Source organism: Pocillopora damicornis, chromosome 2, assembly GCF_964200805.1.
Source record: "Pocillopora damicornis chromosome 2, jaPocDami1.2, whole genome shotgun sequence".
NCBI classification, from domain to species: domain Eukaryota; kingdom Metazoa; phylum Cnidaria; class Anthozoa; order Scleractinia; family Pocilloporidae; genus Pocillopora; species Pocillopora damicornis.
In genome coordinates this window covers 19,776,403-19,795,666 of record NC_142671.1, presented here as the reverse complement: position 1 = coordinate 19,795,666, position 19,264 = coordinate 19,776,403, and the positions used below count along the sequence as shown (strand labels likewise).

At 38.6% G+C, this 19,264-nt stretch overlaps 2 protein-coding genes across 3 annotated transcripts; both read left to right on the top strand.

The window, feature by feature from the left end:
- The first annotated feature begins 9,689 nt into the window (after positions 1 to 9,689).
- Positions 9,690 to 16,434, top strand: LOC149050249 (uncharacterized). Of its 2 annotated transcripts, XM_089195250.1 has the most exons (8): positions 9,690 to 10,758; positions 11,314 to 11,504; positions 11,941 to 12,063; positions 12,314 to 12,466; positions 13,148 to 13,865; positions 14,604 to 14,848; positions 15,159 to 15,334; positions 15,898 to 16,434. In XM_089195250.1, exons 1-8 carry the CDS (start codon positions 10,560 to 10,562, stop codon positions 16,427 to 16,429), a joined length of 2,337 nt encoding a protein of 778 aa, XP_089051376.1. In that variant the 5' UTR covers positions 9,690 to 10,559; the 3' UTR covers positions 16,430 to 16,434. The 2 variants fall into 2 exon arrangements, with proteins under 2 accessions (XP_089051376.1, XP_089051377.1); XM_089195251.1 differs by lacking the exons at positions 9,690 to 10,758; positions 11,314 to 11,504 and adding an exon at positions 11,782 to 11,823.
- A 201-nt stretch (positions 16,435 to 16,635) lies between these two features.
- LOC149050248 (uncharacterized) lies at positions 16,636 to 18,413 on the top strand. Its single transcript, XM_089192332.1, has one exon. The coding sequence runs from the start codon at positions 16,636 to 16,638 to the stop codon at positions 18,007 to 18,009; it is 1,374 nt and encodes a 457-aa protein (XP_089048458.1). The 3' UTR covers positions 18,010 to 18,413.
- Positions 18,414 to 19,264: the final 851 nt, after the last annotated feature.

Below are 19,264 nucleotides of genomic sequence, written 5' to 3'. Positions count from 1 at the left end.
CTGAGCACAACATCCAGTTTTAAACTTCCCGACTTTTGCTCTCGTATCCAAGTTGGACATACTGAATTCTGAAAAGATGATCGTAAGGGGAGGGGGCATGGGGGCGGGCGGGCTGAGTTAGATGGGGGATTAATGAAAATTGATTCAATACTGGATAGAACGAGGCTTGTAACATATGCGCTGTTTTGTTAATCTTTTATTATTTTATCAAATGCAAATGAGCTGTAGGTGATTTTCTGAAATCCCGCACCTTAATGGTACGACCCCACTTTACCCCTAGAGAGTGGGGCAGAAGGTTGCGTTGTTCGTTGACCGTTGACCCTTTTTTTGGAACTATACTATTGAAAAAACCAGGAAAGATTTATTACTCGACGTTTCGGGGTCATCGTGACTCCATTATCAAGAGACTAGTTTAAAAACATGCAAATAAGGAAAGGTACAAGAATAGCATAAATTAGAATGAACGGCTTAAACAAACACCTTGGCGCGGATGGAATCCGTTTGCACGTTCAGTGTTGGCTTACGCATGCGAATATGCAACATTTCATTAACAAGGCAATCAAATTTGCCGTTACATTTCGCGATGACGTTGTAATGCCTGATAGGGTGACCGCTGGCCAGTTTCTAGACACCCTTAACTCTACCCATCCCTCCCTCCAGTTTACCATGGAAGTCGAACGGGAAGGATCCCTTCCCTTTCTAGGAACTGAACTGCTTAACCGTGCACCAAAGATTGAGAGCAAGGTCTACATCAAAAGAACCAACACAGGTCTCCTTCTGCATTTCCAGAGTCATGTTGACATTAAGTACAAGCGCAGCCTAGTTAACACCATGGTGGATCGCGCTTACCGATTATCTTCTAACTGGTCTTTCTTCTCCGAGGAATGTGACCGCCTTAGAAGGGTTTTTCATAACTTGAAATACCCAAAGCCACTGGTTGAAACTACAATCAAGCGGTTCGTTGAGAGAAGGATTTCATCTGCAGAGCCCTGTCCATCACCAGACGTACCATCGGAGATTGTGAGATTAGTGTTACCCTTCAAGGACCAATCGTCAGCTAATCATGTTAAACAACAACTGAACAGTCTAAGCTCGAAGTTAAGCGTGACCGTCCAACCAGTGTTTGTTAGCCCTAAGCTCGATCAACAGCTTAAGCAACGCGAAATTAAGCCCCCTATTGTTAACCAACAATGTATCGTTTATGAATTTAAATGTAACCTGTGTGATGCAGGGTATGTGGGCTATACTCGTGGTCACTTACACGATCGCGTAGAAGGGCACACAAGGAAATCATCTTCTATCTACAAACACTACCACCTCCAGCACAATAGTGAAATGCCTGAACGCTTGATCGAGCAATTCAACGTCATCGCGAAATGTAACGGCAAATTTGATTGCCTTGTTAATGAAATGTTGCATATTCGCATGCGTAAGCCAACACTGAACGTGCAAACGGATTCCATCCGCGCCAAGGTGTTTGTTTAAGCCGTTCATTCTAATTTATGCTATTCTTGTACCTTTCCTTATTTGCATGTTTTTAAACTAGTCTCTTGATAATGGAGTCACGATGACCCCGAAACGTCGAGTAATAAATCTTTCCTGGTTTTTTCTATGCCTTTGCTTTAGCAAATCCCTGCTGATCAACTATACTATTGCTTACTGAAATATCCATAAACTGATTTTACTTTTGCCAAACACCTTATCAGTACCCGCACTCGATGTTGTCAACCCAGCTGAATTATTCTGATTGCCCTCTACTAATTTTACTGGACATGTGTTTTGATTTTCAGCAATTGTATCTATATCGCTACCTTCTTCTGATGAAGATGAGGCTGGTAAGAGATTATGGAAAATGTTACTTCCGCTTCTTGGATATTCAGCTAAGGATATGTGAAGGAGAAAAAACGAGGAATGCTTAATTGGAAAAACTGGGCTTCTATTTTGATAGAAAAAAAAACAAACAAATAATTCTGACTTTCACATAATTCTGGCGATTGAGAAGGGGATGTAGGAAAGTTTCAGAGGGGTAGTGGCAGGAAACACTGACACGTTTGCTTAAGTTTAATAAATTTAACAATTCTTTTTAACCTTATGATCTTTTTCCTTTAGACTTTGTTGGACATTTTCCAAGTAAAGCTCTGAAGGTGTGTATATCTTTATTTAAATATTACAGGGTATGTGGACCGCAACACTTTTTAGCCAGTTGTTGATATGTCAGCAAAAAATGCCGGGATCACTAAATTAACATTTTACGGGGTTTGTGAGGTGGGGCTACTTCAGTGCACGAGTTTACAATTTAAATGTTCATTTTATTAACGTTGACTCTTACTTTTCTTGATTTAGCTAGAAAAGTCCACAAATTCAGAGAATGATGTTTTTACACAGAGGGACAGTCAAGTCAGGTACTTACGAGTTTTATCTAATAGTAGGTTGTTTAGCCACTGCTTCATATACAACAAGTTCATTGCTTTACTGGGCACTGCCATCGCTGATACAATTCTATTCTCGCAGAAAGCACTAAATATGTTACAACATCGTAAAAGAATCTAAAAGCTGTTCTTAAAACACTTGTTACCGACATGGAAATATCTTAAATCAATATATTGCTAATTAGAAAAAAAATTGAAGGGAAAAAAATAATCAGTAAGAAACTCTTTTTCAATAACTCTTGAAAGCTATAGAGATCGTTTTGGCTTGGATACTAGCAACTCATCCTCATTCACTCATTGATCTTCAACTCCGAACCCGAAATCTTCACCGACAGAGTTGAAGTTGGCGATGACAAACCTCAAGCAGTCATCCCTATTCGACTCTCAAAGAGTGATGACAAGACAAAGTGGCAGGTGAGAGGAACTTTGCCTGCATTTGTTTATATCTATAAATGTTGGCACTAAATGTACTGGGTTAATGGTACGTACTGAAAGACCAACATAAACCTTGGTAGGGTCAAGTGTGTCACACAGGTGAAGAATGCCAGTGTTTAGCTCATATCATATGGCAAGCAATTCACAGTCCTGGGATCTACTAGCCAAAAAAATAAGCATTATTATTAGATCTTCCCTGGGATTTCTACTAAGGTAACTTTTTTCTCCTACAGACACAGATAAATACGCAGACTGAGGTTTAGGTTTGTTATTCATTACGTACAATTTAACTTCATAGGTAGAGAAAAGAACAACTGCAGCTACTGGTGCGATGAACTTCCTTGATCCTGACAGGATATCGGGAAATCAATACGAGCTTGTCAGCAGAGATGATGGAAAGCTATGCCCCAAAAGTGTCCAACGCTGTGAGCAATGCAGGGTGGCTTTTCATCAGGCGGACAAGGTTGTTGTCAAAAGTGTTGGAGTGCGGGAACGCACTGATAAGTCAGGAAAGATGGTCAAATATACCGGTATCTTTACCTGCATTTTCTAACCAAAAGCCTCTCTGAATACGACCAGAAATTCGCCTTTTCTGCTATAACGGTCCCCGCACGCACCCTTACATTTCTACCTAAAGGAGGTAGGGCAATGCTAGAGGCCAAGGGGTTGCATGTAGGGAAGTAACTCGCTGTGCACTTTAAGCATTTTCAGTAAGAAGTTATTTACAAATCATCACCACCAGTGATTAATGTTGTTGATGTTTCATATGGATCGCAGGCTCCAGTATTTTCAGAAATTATTAAAACAAGCAGAAAATTTGGAGAAAATCTGTATTAGTTCTTTGACACCTGACAGCACAAAAACAAAATTCTAAGAGGAATTTAAGGTTTCTCAAGTATTAATAAGAATGGTCATTAAAAATATTTTAAGCGAACTGTGCGTATCTTCGGGATCTTCCTTTGGCACGAACGCCATCGTGCTAGCATTCATACAGCTTGCAGTTGTAAGAGTGGTATCCACCGCTTTCGCCCCCTATCGAGTTCGCCCCTTCGAGTTCGTTTTGCTCCTATCATATTTCCGGTACTGAGATTAAAAATGGAGAAAAACCCTAAATGAAACGTGAGCCAAAACGTCTGCTGATAGGGTAGAAAAAGCCAGGTCAAGTCAGTCTTTTGACTACGAGTTTGCTATTTTACTTTATTATTATTTGTACCTTGATAGTTCATTTTTTAAAGTTCTTTAGGTCTTTTACTACTGAGGGAATATAAAATATAATTAGCAAGCCCTCGCATTTCATTTCGTGAGATGGTCGATTAGACAAGGGACCAGGGAGAGTAAGACTTCAGGGGGAGGTAGAGGTAGAGGTTTTGTTCGATTCTCGTATCTCATGCACGTAACATGTTGTCGTCTCGCCTTATTTTAGACATTTATGCCTTGTTTTAGATGGTTTTAGATTGTTTGCGAGTGGCTATAAATGTTTTTGAGGTGGTTGTAGGTGGTTGTTGAAATTTTTGAGGTGGTCGTTGGTGGTTGTTGAAATTTTGGAGGTGTTTGTAGGTGGTTGTTGAAATTTTTGAGGTGATTGTTCGTGGTTTTAGTTGGTTGTAGGTGGTTTTAGGTGGTTTTAGGTCGTTCCTTCTTTTAGTACTTACGATTTTTTTCCATCAACTTCTATCAGCATTGAGCTCACATCCTCAGTAAGGCCTTCAAGAAGGCGATCAGGTTTAATCTCTTTGACTTGTTGTAGTGGCTATTAGATTTTAATCTTGATAAAGTAGATGCGTTTAATTCCCCAAAAATCAGATTTCAACTGATGATATAAAGTTGGCCCAACTTGCCCGCGAAATGTTTTTTTGTGTCACGCTACATCGAACCTCTTTGAATTTTTTCGACGTTACTTTGTCCATCTTTGCTGAACAGTGCAATTAGTAAAATTACGAGAAAAAAGATGTAAAATTGTGTTTAATTACTGATGTCTGCGTAAAAAACTGTTGTTTACATAATACCGTGATGAGATCAGTATGTTTTCACCTGCATATAGGATTGATTTAATTTGTCACTTAAGCCTCCCGAGGAAAGAGTGTTTGCTTTACTGGATAATGGTAAACTTAAATCTGTAATCATGAATTGTTCGTTTTCAACGGAGGAATATTCGTGTTCTGAGAGTAGAGTTGGATCCGCTATTTTTCCACTGTTGGCGTGCAAACGAGATATGACCTCGCACCTTGTAAGTCTTGGAATTAGTGAGCCCCTCCCAGGGGTTTTAGGGAACAAGGGAACTAGAACATTTATTTTGAGGGAACTGGGATATTTTCAAATTATTTTCAGGGAACAAGGGAACTCTTGAGTAGATTGTTGGAAACAACAGAACACCGATCTACTTTCAATAATGTGTTTTCCGAGTCCCTAAAATATAATTTTTTTTTTCTTTCTTGAGTGTCAGACGAGATTATTTTCGAGATGATTATTGTTACGAGCTGTACAAGGAATCTTTGGAATGTTTGTTTCAACCATGTGGCATAATTCAGGATGGCGGAAACTGACATAGTTCGAGAAACTATCACAGTTGTACCAGTTACTGGAGCAATATATCACAATGGGCAGGAAAAGCCCACGGGGAGATGGAGCTTTGCACTTGGGCTAAATCGAGAAAGGTTACGGAATCAAGGACAAATGCACCGCTTTGAACATTACAAAGTTCAAGCTTCAGGCTTCAGCGAAAGACTTTACACCAATATTGCCCGAGTGGCCTAAAGGCAGGATCTTTTCTATCGGCAGCCAATAACAATGGGATAATAGCTTTACAAAGATACTTGGACTTCAAAGAGAACTTGTTGGTAAGCAACTTTCTCATCAGTGTTCCATGTTTGCATGCATGACCAATCCGTGCATGTGTTAACATGAACAGCCTGTCCCACTCAATGGTGACAATATTTAAAAAAAGTTAAATAAGTCGATTGCAAACAATTTTCACAACAAAAAATTAACTGACATAACTCAGTCTATTTATTTATTTATTTTTGGGGTGAACCTGGCCTCACTTACTTGTTATAACATTTATCCTTCAATAGGCACTCACCAGGGTAAAAAGCCTGAATAAGCTCTTCTTATGGTCCAGTTGATCCTTGTTCATTTCAGTGAAGGTGTTTGAAGTTAAAACAGCTGATGTCCATGAGGTGCTAATGCCAGTTACATATGCAACTGGAGAGGCTTGCATGAGTAACAGTTCAACTCGGAATGCAGTGCCAACGGTACAAGTGAATGGAACGCCCCAACCTCGCAAGCCTGGTCGGCCAGTGACAACACACAGGAAAGATGATGAGGAATTGTTTAAACATTTGCGTACCAATTTACAGGCAGGGTTTTCCCTCACGCGCAAATGCGCGTCCGAGACGCTCTGTTTGGCTGAAAATGGAAAAGGGACGCAAAACGGCAAGGAGAACGGGTCCTCTCGGATGCACATGGTTTAGGATGGTAGTTTACTTCTGACTTAATTTAAACCTGAATAGATCTGCGAAAAATTCTTTTGAGAATAAAATTAGAATTTGGATCTTTGTTCCGTTTTCTTAGTCCATCTTTCAACTCCCAAACCTGCCACACTCACTCCTTTGAATCGGCTATTGCAGCGCCGCCTTTTGTTTTTATCGCTCTCAAACTTGCTCTTGCTATGGACTCCTCGCAGAGGCTTAGGAACTAATGCACGATTGTGAAGCCCTGTGGGACACAATGCGAGATGGCGGATTCGGAATTGCAGACTAGCGACTAGATACAGGAATGGCTCTGACCTGTAATTGGAGGATAAAAAATAGTAAAAGTTAATAAATTATATCTTAACTCGTTGCTCGTGAGTATTGTTTAACCGTGTGTCTCGAAGCGGAACAATGAAATTTCAATGCGAGTGAAAGCACCAACGTGTCAAACAAGAAATGGTTACTTACATAGCGAAGGGAATGTAGCCTTTCTTGTTCAGTGAGGTCGTTCAGCGATGTTCTGGCGATGACATAGTCATCCCCTGACTAGCACCGCTGACTAAACTCATTTAGTCAATTCAAGCGGACGACAAGAGACTGGAGCCATTCCTGTATTTCACCGCTGACAGGAATAGCTCCGGCTCATGCGTTTATTAATTTTTTTTTCGATAATTTTTTAATAATTTTTTAAACAATTTTAAAAAAAATTTCAATTTAAAACAAAACTATTGAGTAGAGCAAACAGTAGTTGTAAAACTTCTTCATTCTCCGACGCGTTTCGTCTAACTGTCGTAAACTTCTTCAGGGAATTTTCAAGTTAACACTTAACGCCTATATTTATAAGCCATTGTTAGCAGCTAATGCGGGGGCTAATGACCATGAGGGCTTGGCTGGACCTATGAGCAGGAATAGGCAAAGTTGTGAAAATTTTGAAAATTTCTTTTGAACATTTTTTAGGCAAGGTAAGAAATATTTTTGGGAGACGCGGTTTTCGCTAAGAATTTTCAAATTTAAAAAAACTGAAGAAGTTTTTTACAGATGATGCCTGGAAAGTAGTTAGCAAATTAGGTTAGGATGGCTCGTAAACTTTACAGAAAATGTGGTCAATGTTCTACTCATTCTTTCTTAAATTTAAGTGGTATAAATACCTTATCTAAAACAGCAGTGTGATACAATAGCAAACAAGATATACTTGTTCTAATACAGCGTCACGTGATGAACCGCCTTCATATGTGATGAACAGCCTTCATTAATTTTAGAACAACTTTTATAAAATCATTTTACTCTTTCTTGTTATAGCCAAAAACTGTTCGAAGGTTGGTTGTGCCATCACTTCAAGGTACTTCGACATGATTCAGTGCGAGAGCTAATGTCGCTGGTTTGACTGATGAGACGTTTTTTTTGTTAGTTTGTTTTCCTTTTCTAGGTCTAGTGGAGTTGTTAGAAATTACCGAGCAAAATCCGCGACTTTCTTCCTTTAGGTGTTGTGCAAAAACAGATGAATGGATTTGTCATTCACGAGAACAATGACCGAGAAAATCAGTGTTCCAAGAAAAAAAAATCCCTCGATTGCGGCCAAGCCATATTTCTCAAGCAGAGCATACTGTAAATTAAAAACATCGGTCGCAGCGTCACGCAACATTACGTGATTTTCCAAACGTGACATACAGTTGCTGCAGTTATTTTAAAACTTAGAAACTACATGGCCCTGTAGTTATAAAAGAGGGCTAGCATTTGCTAGCACTGTAGACTTCAACATAAGAAGAACCTAATAAATCGCTCTTTCAGTTTTTATCTCAGTGTATAAATTATTTGGCTAGAACGAAAAAAAAAATTAAAGCTTTCGACACTGAGGATCATGCGGTACCTCTGGACAAGCTTTCCAATTTGGGGATTGTGGATAAAGAGCATTGTAATGATTAATGTGTAATAGTTGACCATGATTGTGTAACTTCCGTTGGGTTATGAGATGCAAATAGCTCAGCAGATCAGTTTTCTTAATCGAGCGACGAGATAACACTTGTGAATATAGTAGCGTTGATTACTCGAAAGAAACCGAAAGAAAAGAGTTAAGATTGGAGAAAGAGGTATGATTTGTAGTTGTAATCTGTATTAATCTATTTAGTTATAGTATTTCTCTTATATTATTGCTCGTGATTAGTGTTATTTTGTGAATTTCTAGTACCGTGATACGCCCCCTTTTGCGTTGTTATTGTACAATCGATGTTCTATGCGAATTATAGTAATAGGCTTTTCGTTGTAATTGTCCTTTCAGTTTTTACGTAATCAAGTAAATCAAGAAATTAAAGAGCTTTGATCGATACGAGTGGCTTACTTGGTTTCATTATAAAGTCTTATCTAAATATCGCGTTCGGAGCAACGATGGAAAGTCTCTAGATCCCTCCGTCCGCTACAAGCATGGTTGGTTTACGGACTACTTATCGAACCGCACCCAGGTTGTTGAGTTTCAAGGGGTGACTTCTACTCCGGAAGCCATCTCTGTTGGAGTGTCTCAAGGTTCTATTCTCGGTCCACTTCACTTATCTCGATCTAGTTTCTGATGACCGCCTTAGCTGGAACGAACAAATAAAGCAGCTTATTTCGAAGGCGGGAAAACGCGTAGGAATGCTCGGCAGGCTTCGTAGAAGCCTCACTAGAGAGAGTGCAAATATACTTTATTGTAGTCTAATTAGGCCAATTTTAGAGTACTGTGTAAATGTGTGGGGCTGCTGTGGGGAAGGTCACAAACATGGCCTTGAAGTCATCCAAAACCGGGCTGCCAGAATAGTTGCAAGAACTGTGCGCAGTAACCCGGCAATGGACGTTCTGAACAGGCCCACGCTGGAGGAGCGCCGTCGTAAAACTGTTTTAAACTCGTTAAGAATACCTGCAAGGTCAATGTCCCCAACATTTTAAATAATATTTTAAACGTAATAATACAATTTACGCCTGCGCCACTAGACAGAACAACCTTTTACATCCGCCTGCTGTGAGAACAGAGATCGCAAAACGATCTTTCTATTACTAAGGGTGCACTCTTTTTAACGAACTATCTTGATGGTATTTCATATTTATTTACTTCTAATTTTTTTATTTGTACATAGTTTTCTATCTATATTACCATCAGTATCAGTGTAATGCATATGTATACTATAACAGACGGATAAAGCTGCTGCTTCTTCTTCTTCTTCTTCTTCTTCTTCTTCTTCATCCTCTTCTGCTTCTGCTTCTGCTTCTCCTCCTCCTCCTCCTTTCAAGTTACAGTTGCAAATGCAAAGAACGTCGAGAATGAAACACAGGAAATCACGAGAAGACACATTGTCCAGCTTAGAACGGTATATGTTATGACGGGAAAGCACTATATAACATCGTCCTAAACCAGATGAGCCCACGACATATCAGCGGCATCTTGTATGAGTATCCGCAGTTTACAATGTGACTTCCGCTTATTCTTGTTAAAGCGTATTTTACAGTGTACTCATGGAATAGGAAGTGCGTTTGAGCCAGTTTCTGGCAGATTTGAACGGAAAAGCGGGTCTTTTGTTGGAGTGTAATGACATTTTGATCGATGGCGCTGTTAACGAAATGTTTGGCTGGTTCGTAAGTTGTCGACCTGGTTTCGGTCGATGTGATTAATTGACAACACCCCAAGGGCAATACATATCATCGTCCCAAACCAGATGAGCCCATGACACGTCAGCGGAATCGTAGCGAGAGTCTTCTATTTTTCTGCTCGTTTCCGGCGAATTAAGAGACCGTGACCTGTGTGACTGACGATAAAGCATCGTATTCTTCAATATTTTATTGCGAAAGTATTCTTCCCATAACTTGTACAAACCAATTTCTGTCTAGATCACATATTTAAGAAAAAATCTGGCCTGTTAAAAAGGTGTTAAAAGGAGGATCGACACTTAAATATGACCGGCCTAATAGTTTCAGTCGATGTTATCCTCTGACCTCGCTATCATCGACCAAAAGCAGATTCAGGTCAAAGATCATTTGCATAACTTTGCACTGTAAAATCTTTCGATTGGAACAAACATACAGTTCTTTTCTGTTTGTAATAAATTATCTTTACGTTTTATTTGACCATGATCTCTTGGTTTTCGTTCAACATCTTATTTGCTACTAATAAATATATTTGCCAAGGGGTGGTCCAGTTAATATTTAACACTCGTGCATTTATGTTTTGCGGCTCGCGGGTAAATATTGGCGGGAAATCTAAATGTTTGGTAGAAGAACAAACATGGCTGATAACAGTACACTTTGGGCTTCAAGATGGACCGTACAGTTTGACCCTTATTCCGGGTATGTTAACGATGAAAGCAGCGCTGACGAACTCATAAAACAGTACGAGATAGCTACGACGACACGCTTCACTGTATTTAAACGAACAGGAGGATTTTCAAACTGCAGTAGGCTGGGTAAGTAAGCTCACATGTAAAGATTTACAAAATAAACCATACTGACAGTAAAGTAAAGTGAAGTATAACTTTATTTAGACACTATAGGTATTTAAAGCCAGGGGCGTGTGAGATCGTGTTATTAACATGAAATATAGATAAATCAAAATAAAAAAAGGGATTTAACTTTTTTCCAATAATTATTGATATCTTAAGAATACATGTACACATCATTATTCTTCGGTTTACCCTGGTCAGTTAGACTTTCAAAATTAACATGTAATTAAAATTCAACTTAGCTTCAAGTGTCAATTTACTGTGAGCCTGCAGCAAGAGTTGGCAAGAAATGCTTAATTAATTAAGATCAAGCTTAAAGTGTCAAAACCCTACTCAGTGCTATTGACACACAGCTGCCAGCATCCCCATCCATTACACCAGTCCTTGGGCTACATCTGGGTGGGGCAGGCTAGATTTTCAGGCCCTCCATTTTAAGCACCATGTGTACATATGTACGTATGTGTTTGTGTACATTTATCATATTGCTAACTTAGCTTGGTTCCTCTTCTCACATAAAAGAAAATGCAGATAAAAATGCTAAGAACCACCGTATACAATGGGCTGACTCACAGGAGATGACAGGATGCAGACTAAGTTTTGATGGCATCCCATTCCAAATTGTGGGGGTCAAAGTTTTAGAATGCCAAAATGGGCCAGACAGAAATAAGGCACTCAAAAGGAAGGAGGCTCAAAAGAGACTACAAAAAGATGTAAGCATGCATAATAATTAACTAAATAAGAATGTAAACAAGATGATATTATTACTTAAGGACTCCCAAAGAGGACATCATATTTAGGGCATTACATAGTTATTGATTTACCTTCACCTATTTGCTCTTAAGCTAACAAGGTGGTAAGTCCCAACTGATTTTTCTAAGCAAGTTGGTGGGCACTCACCTCTCCCTCAGGGCTAATAGCAGGCAATAATGTTTTCTTTTTTACTACTTGCGAGTAAAAGGACATATCACATTTTATTTGCTAAAATAAGCAAAGTCGCAAAAAAGGACCACTGTGACTGCAGTTTACAAGGTAGGAATCAAGTACTATTTTAAAGGATACTTTTCATTACTTCTAAGTTTATTGATAACTTGACTATTCCCATATGACTGCTCTATCTAAAAATCCAATAAATCTATTTGGTTTCAGAAGGAGAATGCTGATCACTGCTATAACAACACCAAACAGCGCTTTATAGTACAGGATACGAAGAAATGTGAGTGTCCAGCAAAGATCCACCTAAGGAAAATAATCAAGTATCCTGAAAATAAGGTCAGTTTATTTTAATTATTGAATAAGGGTTCAGGGGGCACTACCATTAACATGAATGATCACTAGCCTAATAAAGGGTGCTTAATCCTAATGGGCCTTGTGTTACATGTAGGTGAAGTGGACATATGATAAGACAACCTGGACATTTCGTTGTTCAGAATTGAACAAATTTACCTGTAATGGAAACAGAGTGAATATTTTAGAAACCAATTTTTCAAATATTATTTTAATTAAAACATTGTATCGTTAGATTTCAGAGAACACAAAGAGTAGAAGGGAGACAATGTCAAAATTTCTGAGAACATCCCTAGAGTCAGAAAAGAAGCAAACAATAGCTACAGAGGAGCGCATTTACATATTACTTCCTAAACCTACGGATCACTTATTTCACCCCATGGGGAGGGTAAGTACTTGGCCATCAATTAAATTTGTTTTTGGAATAAGGAAACTGAAGTTTGGTGGGGAATTTAAGGTGACTTAACTTCACACAGATCATCAGTCTACTGTAGACTGTGCTGCTTCCACTGTCATGTCGAATATATATAAAGAATGAATAAAGATCATACATCACAACAAAAGACGAATAAAATGTACTACATGTGGAGCTTCTTTTAGCTACACTGGCACTCATTCCTCAAACTCAGTGTCAAGACTATAATATCACAATTTTATCGGAGAGGGATTTTCACTGGCATTGTTTTAATGGAATGCTGTCATGGACTTTTTAAATGGATTTTCTTAAAAAATACAGTGTTCAGTAATCTGTAATTATAACATTCTGTAACTATTACTGAAAAGCCCTACCAGAGGACTGCCGATAGTAATGTTGGTATAATTTGCATTACTATGAATTCAAAATATTTCCCTGTTTCTGAAAGGTTAAAACCACTCACATATTTCATCATAACCAGCTGCTGTTGACCAAATTTGGAAAAAATGTTCTCATATTGAACCAATGACATCAAAAGCAGCTGGCTCCAGGTTATTGAACCGTTGACCAAGAAAACCTGGGGATGAGGTTGTGTAATTTTTTAAAAGAATAAATAATAAAGCAATTATTCTTTCTTTCTTGTTGTGTAATCAGACTGCTGGGCTACTTCAGCCTATTGATGAGACACTGGTTAAAAAAATTCATGAGCTTGTTGGAAGTGGTGTTAATTGTGTTTCTGAAATGCAACGGCACCTGCATCATTATGTAAAGAAGGAACTTTTCACAGGCCAACAGCCTCCAGATCTAACCAACAGACGGTTCTTCCCAACAACCATGGATGTCAGGAGCCACATGTATCGTGCCACAGTGGTGTGCAGACATTCACAAATTGATCAAGAAAACCTTGACCTAAAAGTCAAGAAGTGGAAAGAAGAAAGCCCAGATGATAATTTCTTTTTAAGGCCTTACTGCCTTACAAGTGATAGTGAGTCCTATCAACAACCACAGTCACTGAAGAAAGAAGACAGCACTGATGTAATTAAAATAAGTATAGGTGATCCATCCAACAACCTCCTCCTTGTTCACCAGACGAAGTGGCAAAGAGAGCTGCTTTTTAAGTATGGTGGTGAAATTTGCCTACTGGATGCAACATACAAAACTTCACGCTATGCCCTCCCCACATTCTTTCTGTGTGTGAAAACCAATGTAGATTACTGTGTTGTTACTTCTTTTGTGGTTCTGCTGGAAAATGCAGATGCCATTAATGAAGCTCTACAGCTCATTAAGGACTGGAACCCAACATGGAACCCTGATTTCTTTATGGTGGACTTCAGTGAGGCTGAGATCAATGCCATTGAAAGGCTGTTTCCAAGTAAGCATGTAAACATATACTGGTAAATATGATAATAACCATTTTATAACCATTTTCTTTATTTCAAGTGGGAAATATAGAGAGGCAATACTTATTAGGAATAAGTTCTTCCCCCCCTCCCCCCCCCCAAAAAAAGAAAAAAATTATTTCTTACAGGACTAACCTGAAAATAATGACAATAAATTATTGTCAATTACCAGTAATTCTCCAGACATTCCAAAATCATTACTTCAATTTCATGAAAATATCAACAGTGTTCATACTTGTCCTGGAAAACCTGGAAAGTCCCAGAATTTTATTTTGGCATTTGCACAACTGGAAAGTCCTGGAAAAAGGCTTCTGGTCCTAGAAAGTTTTGGAAATCTTTTAGAATCAATTAAAAAATAAAAAATGTGTAGATGATGGTAAGGATAATTAACATTGAGATCTTGGAAGCAAAAGGGTCAATGTGTATTTTTGATTCCTGGAAAAAATCAATGTTACTATTACAACAATAATGATAGTAATAAATTACTAGTATTATTATTATTATTATTATTAGCATTATAAGTATTATTTTTAGTAGTAGTAGTAGTAATAGTATTATTTTTTCACTCTATGGCTCACAGGTCATGCTAGGCACCCTTTGTTGGTAGTTTAATTTTTAGCATACAATAGGCCTTGTGTTAGCTGAAGTGGTTGGCAGCATGTATTCTCTTATCAGAGAGATTTTACAACTCAGTTTTATAACTGTTCCAGGCTGTCTTGTGTATATTTGTGATTTCCATCGAGAACAAGCATGGGTACGGTGGATCAACAACTCAAAGAATGGCATTAACAAAGACAAGAAAGACAACCTCCTGAACAGTTTACGAAACCTTGCAAGAACTTCCACAGAAGGGGACTTCAATTTAGCACTTAGAGATCTTCAAGACAGTGAACTGTGGAGGACCAATACAAGACTCCAAAGGTGGATGAACACAACATGGCTTCCCGAAAGACAGGCAAGTGTATCCCTTGCATACATTATAATAATTGTAGAATTATCCCTTATGAATTATCCAGCAACAATTCAAGATTTTTGACTTAAAAATTACACACATCTTATTATGTTCATTTAAAATCCTTGTCGCTCTGACTTTAAACATCAAAAAGGCCATCCCCTTGGATGATGTCATTTTGGGCCATTAATCATTCAGCACGAGTCTGAGATGGGTCCAAGATGCTCTTACAAGGAGATCCACAAGATGAAAATCAGATTACATGCAGTTTATATTCATGAAGTTTACTTGGACACTTTGTTTCTATTGGCAGCGCTGGGTTTGGGCATACAGGAAGGACCGCTTCAATGTGAAAGTGAACACTACCAATGGTGTGGAAAGAAAGAATAGGACATATAAGCACCAATTTCTTGCAGACAATAGAGACAAGACCTTAAGTGGTGTCATCACAGTTTTAGTGACACAATTTCTGCCAAATGAGTACAGAAGGTAAGGAATCAAAAGCTCATTTTGACCTTAGATCTCAGTGTGTTATATATTGATATCACATGACTATGATTTCAGGCCTAAGGTGTTTTCAGAGAATGTAGATATATAAAAGTTTTTGTTCTACAAGTGAGAAGGATGTATAAAGGTGTCATGCTTACTCTGGGTCACACAAGGTGACCAAAGCATAACAAAAGCAACAACAACAATAGCACTGCAAACAACTGCAACTCATAATTTAGAATATTGTTTTATTTGTAATTTGTCTTCCTGATCCCAATACCATTGAGTTCAAATAATAAAACTTATTGAAGCTTACTACCATTTAAATAGAAATCTCTCTAATGTTCTTGCAACTAAAACATGATACTTAAATAATGAAGATTGTATCATTTCTTCCAATACATATGCATGTATGACGTAATATAAAATCAACATAACTTCCCATTTGGCTATTTTATCAGATGAGTGCCACATTCCTTGTGTGGTATGAACTAGTCAGTAATAAAATACCAAGTCATACCTGCTGTTGATAACATCACCTGGATTATAATTTCCTTCCCTAGGTATGCTGAAAATAACATGCGTAACTCAAGTGCTTATCGCCAGTACAATTCACATCTTCCATGGTGGTTACACAATCGACCAAGACAGTTTATTACCCACTGCTGTCAACGCCTTACACATGCACAATCAATAACGAAAGAAGACATCTCTCAAGAAGGAGATGGCCAGTTCCTTGTTAAAAGCCAAAGTGACGATAAGATTTCATACCATGTGCACTTTGGTGATTGCAGCAACATGCCTTCCTGCACTTGTCCTGACTGGCAAAGACATCACTGGCCATGCAAGCATTTTGTGGCTATCTACAAACATTTTCCAGAATGGGGATGGGAAGCAATGTCTCCTTACTACAGTTCAAGCCCCTATTTCCAGATTGATCCGAATGTAGTTCCACCTTTATCTTCCGAGGGATGTTCCTCCACTGACTGTACCATAATGCTGGATTCAACCCAAAAAGACAAAGAAAAAGGATCAACGGAATATAGCAGTAAATGTACATTAAGTACAAAGAGTCCTGTAGCACATGAAGATTAAAAAAAAAAGCAGAGGTTGCTGGGAAGAGCTCCAAACAGTCAGTAAGCGTGCAGAATGAAGGAAGATGTTGCAGAGAGTTGTTGAAAGAAATTCGAGATCTCACCTACCTTTGTGCTGATGGTGGAGCCCTAGAATCACTCAAGCAAGACCTTCAGAAGGCACTGGGGAACTTCCGTCCCCTTGTGCCATCAGAAAATGGTATCCTCATGGAGGTTACTCAGCCAAAGAAAAACATCATGGCAAAACCGAAAAAGGCACCACTTGAAACAGGTCCTCAATGCCAAAAAAAAAAGTATGCTCATTTGCCGCTCCGATTGAGACTTAAAAGAAAAAACAGTCATCCTATTCAGTTACCTTGCCAGCCAAAGAAACCAGCCAATCTGCCACAGTCTCAGAAAAAAAGTTTCAATATCTGTCATAATCTTGCCAATAATCCAAAAGAGGTTTTCATTAAAAGAGAAAAAGAAGAAAAGGATGACACCCTGAAGATGACGTCCACATCTGAACAAGATACCCAACCCTTCTTTAACGAAAATATCACACCCTTACCACAAAATACAACTATCCCCATCACCTCAGGTACATGTGATGAACCAAAAATGCAAAAGACAACTTCCACTACCATATTATCTACTGCAAAAGAATGTGACCAGCTAATTCCTGTCTCATTAACTGATGATAACTGTCCTGATCCAAAGTCATGGTTGCATCCACAGGACCCTGGGAAAAAGAGTGACACCCTGAAAGCAATAGCCATTAATAAGGAGACCTCTGCTGAACAAGATACTCATCCCTTCATCAAAGAAAATGCCACTTACTCACTCAAAAGCACAACTATCTCCATCAACACAGGTATATGTGATGACCCAATGCAAGATACAACTTCTACTAACCTATCATCTGGCATTACAAAAGAATACAACCAGCAAATTCCTGTCTTAGTTATTGCTGACAGCTCTCCTGATCCAAAGTCATGGTTGCATCTTCAGGACCCTGAGGACCCAACCTCAACCCTGACACTGTATGAAGATTCAAAGGATCACATTTTAAACAAGACAACATGGCTGTGTGATTCTGAGATACCTGCTGGTCAGATCCTCCTAAAACAAAAATTCCCTCTTGTAGATGGTCTAAGGGACCCTGTTATTGTGGGTGCATTAGTCACTCCAGCCATTAGTGAGTTTGTACAGATCATAAACACTGGCTCACACTGGGTTTGCCTGAGCACAATAGCTACTAGTCCTGGAACTGTCAAGGTGTATGACAGCTTATATCAAAATGTAAGCGCGGTTGCCATTGATCATTCATGTCGCATGCTATTGTATACTGGTTCTACAGTCACTTTTTCTAATGAAAGAGTGCAAAAGCAAACAAATTCAAATGACTGTGGCTTGTTTGCACTGGCATTTGCTACAGACTTATGCCATGGCCTAGACCCCACAGCGCAGTCATATGACCAAGAGAAAATGCGCAAACACTACATCAACTGCCTGGACTTGCATGATATGGTTCCTTTCCCAAGAACGTCAAGAAGGGTACCATATCATGCAATCACCAAAAGAAAAGCAGTGACAATCTAAAAGTCCATATGTGGCTATGGTCTGAATGATTTGTAATTCAAAATTATGAATGAATTCAAAATTATGAAAACTATGAATTTCTCCGTCAGTTTTCTGCTTAACTCAGTTTTCTGCGTAACTTATTTTTCCTTGTTCTTGAGTTTGAGGTGCTTTAATATCATGATGAAAATTGCCTGTAAGAATTTCATGGATGATACTTATAGACCCACATTTAATTCATAGGTTATATTCTACAAGTTCAAATTGAAATACTTAACATTTAGGAGGAAGCTCAAGCTGAATATTCGAATGTTGACCGTCGGTGTATTGTCATCACACAATCATCTTAAAATTGTGAAATATGTACATCAATTTATTTAATACAAGTTTGAACGCTTATCATGAGATAAACTTCTGATTAAGTACCTCTTCAGAAATTTCTGTACATATAAGTTGAACACAAATGCAATTAAAATTAATACTTATCTTTCTCGAGTATTTTGATGTCATTGTTCTTCTGCTCACTTGGCAGCTATGAGGCTTAGGTCGATGGTGTGTAGGATTTTCAAAGAGGTGTTGCCAATCAATCAGATCGACCGAAACCAGGTTGACAACTTACGAACCGGCCAAACATTTCGTTAACAGCGCCATCAAAGTATCATTACAGTCCAACAAAGGACCTGTTTTTCTATTCAAATCTGGCAGAAACTGGCTCAGACGCACTACGCGAACTTCCTAACACTCGAGTACACTGTGAGTACGCGTCAACAAGAAAAAGCGGAAGTCACATGGTAAACTGCGGATACTCACACAAGATGCCGCTGATATGTCGTGGGCTCATCTGGTTTAGGACGATGTTATATAGTGCTTTCCGTTATGACGAAGAACAACATTGCTGCTGATAACTTTATTCCAATAATGGAACTTCAGGCTGCTCATGGATGTAGTGATGCTTTTGTTTTTTACAAGAATACTGAAATTGTTTCGGAGATGGAATCTGTTTTGGCCAAATGTGTTGAAGATAACTTGATAGAAGAACTAAATGATTCTCGCACACCTTTTATTAGACTGATGCTTGATAAAACATGTGACATTTCCATTGAAAAGAAATTAGCTATTTATGCTAGATAAGTCAACTCAGAAACTGGCTCTGTTAACACTTTATTTGTGAGAAACAAGGGAATAACTAACTGCACTGCTTCTTGCATTAAAGATGCCCTCTGTGAGTTTCTGAAAGACAAACGCCTAGTGCAGGGGGATAACTACAGTACGATTG

Coding starts and splice junctions, on each gene's coding strand:
- LOC149050249 (XM_089195250.1), top strand. CDS start 10,560: ATGTTTGGTAGAAGAACAAACATGGCTGATAACAGTACACTTTGGGCT. Junction 11,505..11,940: donor AAAAGAGACTACAAAAAGAT/GTAAGCATGCAT, acceptor ATTTGGTTTCAG/AAGGAGAATGCTGATCACTG. Junction 12,064..12,313: donor TCAAGTATCCTGAAAATAAG/GTCAGTTTATTT, acceptor TTGTATCGTTAG/ATTTCAGAGAACACAAAGAG.
- LOC149050248 (XM_089192332.1), top strand. CDS start 16,636: ATGGAGGTTACTCAGCCAAAGAAAAACATCATGGCAAAACCGAAAAAG.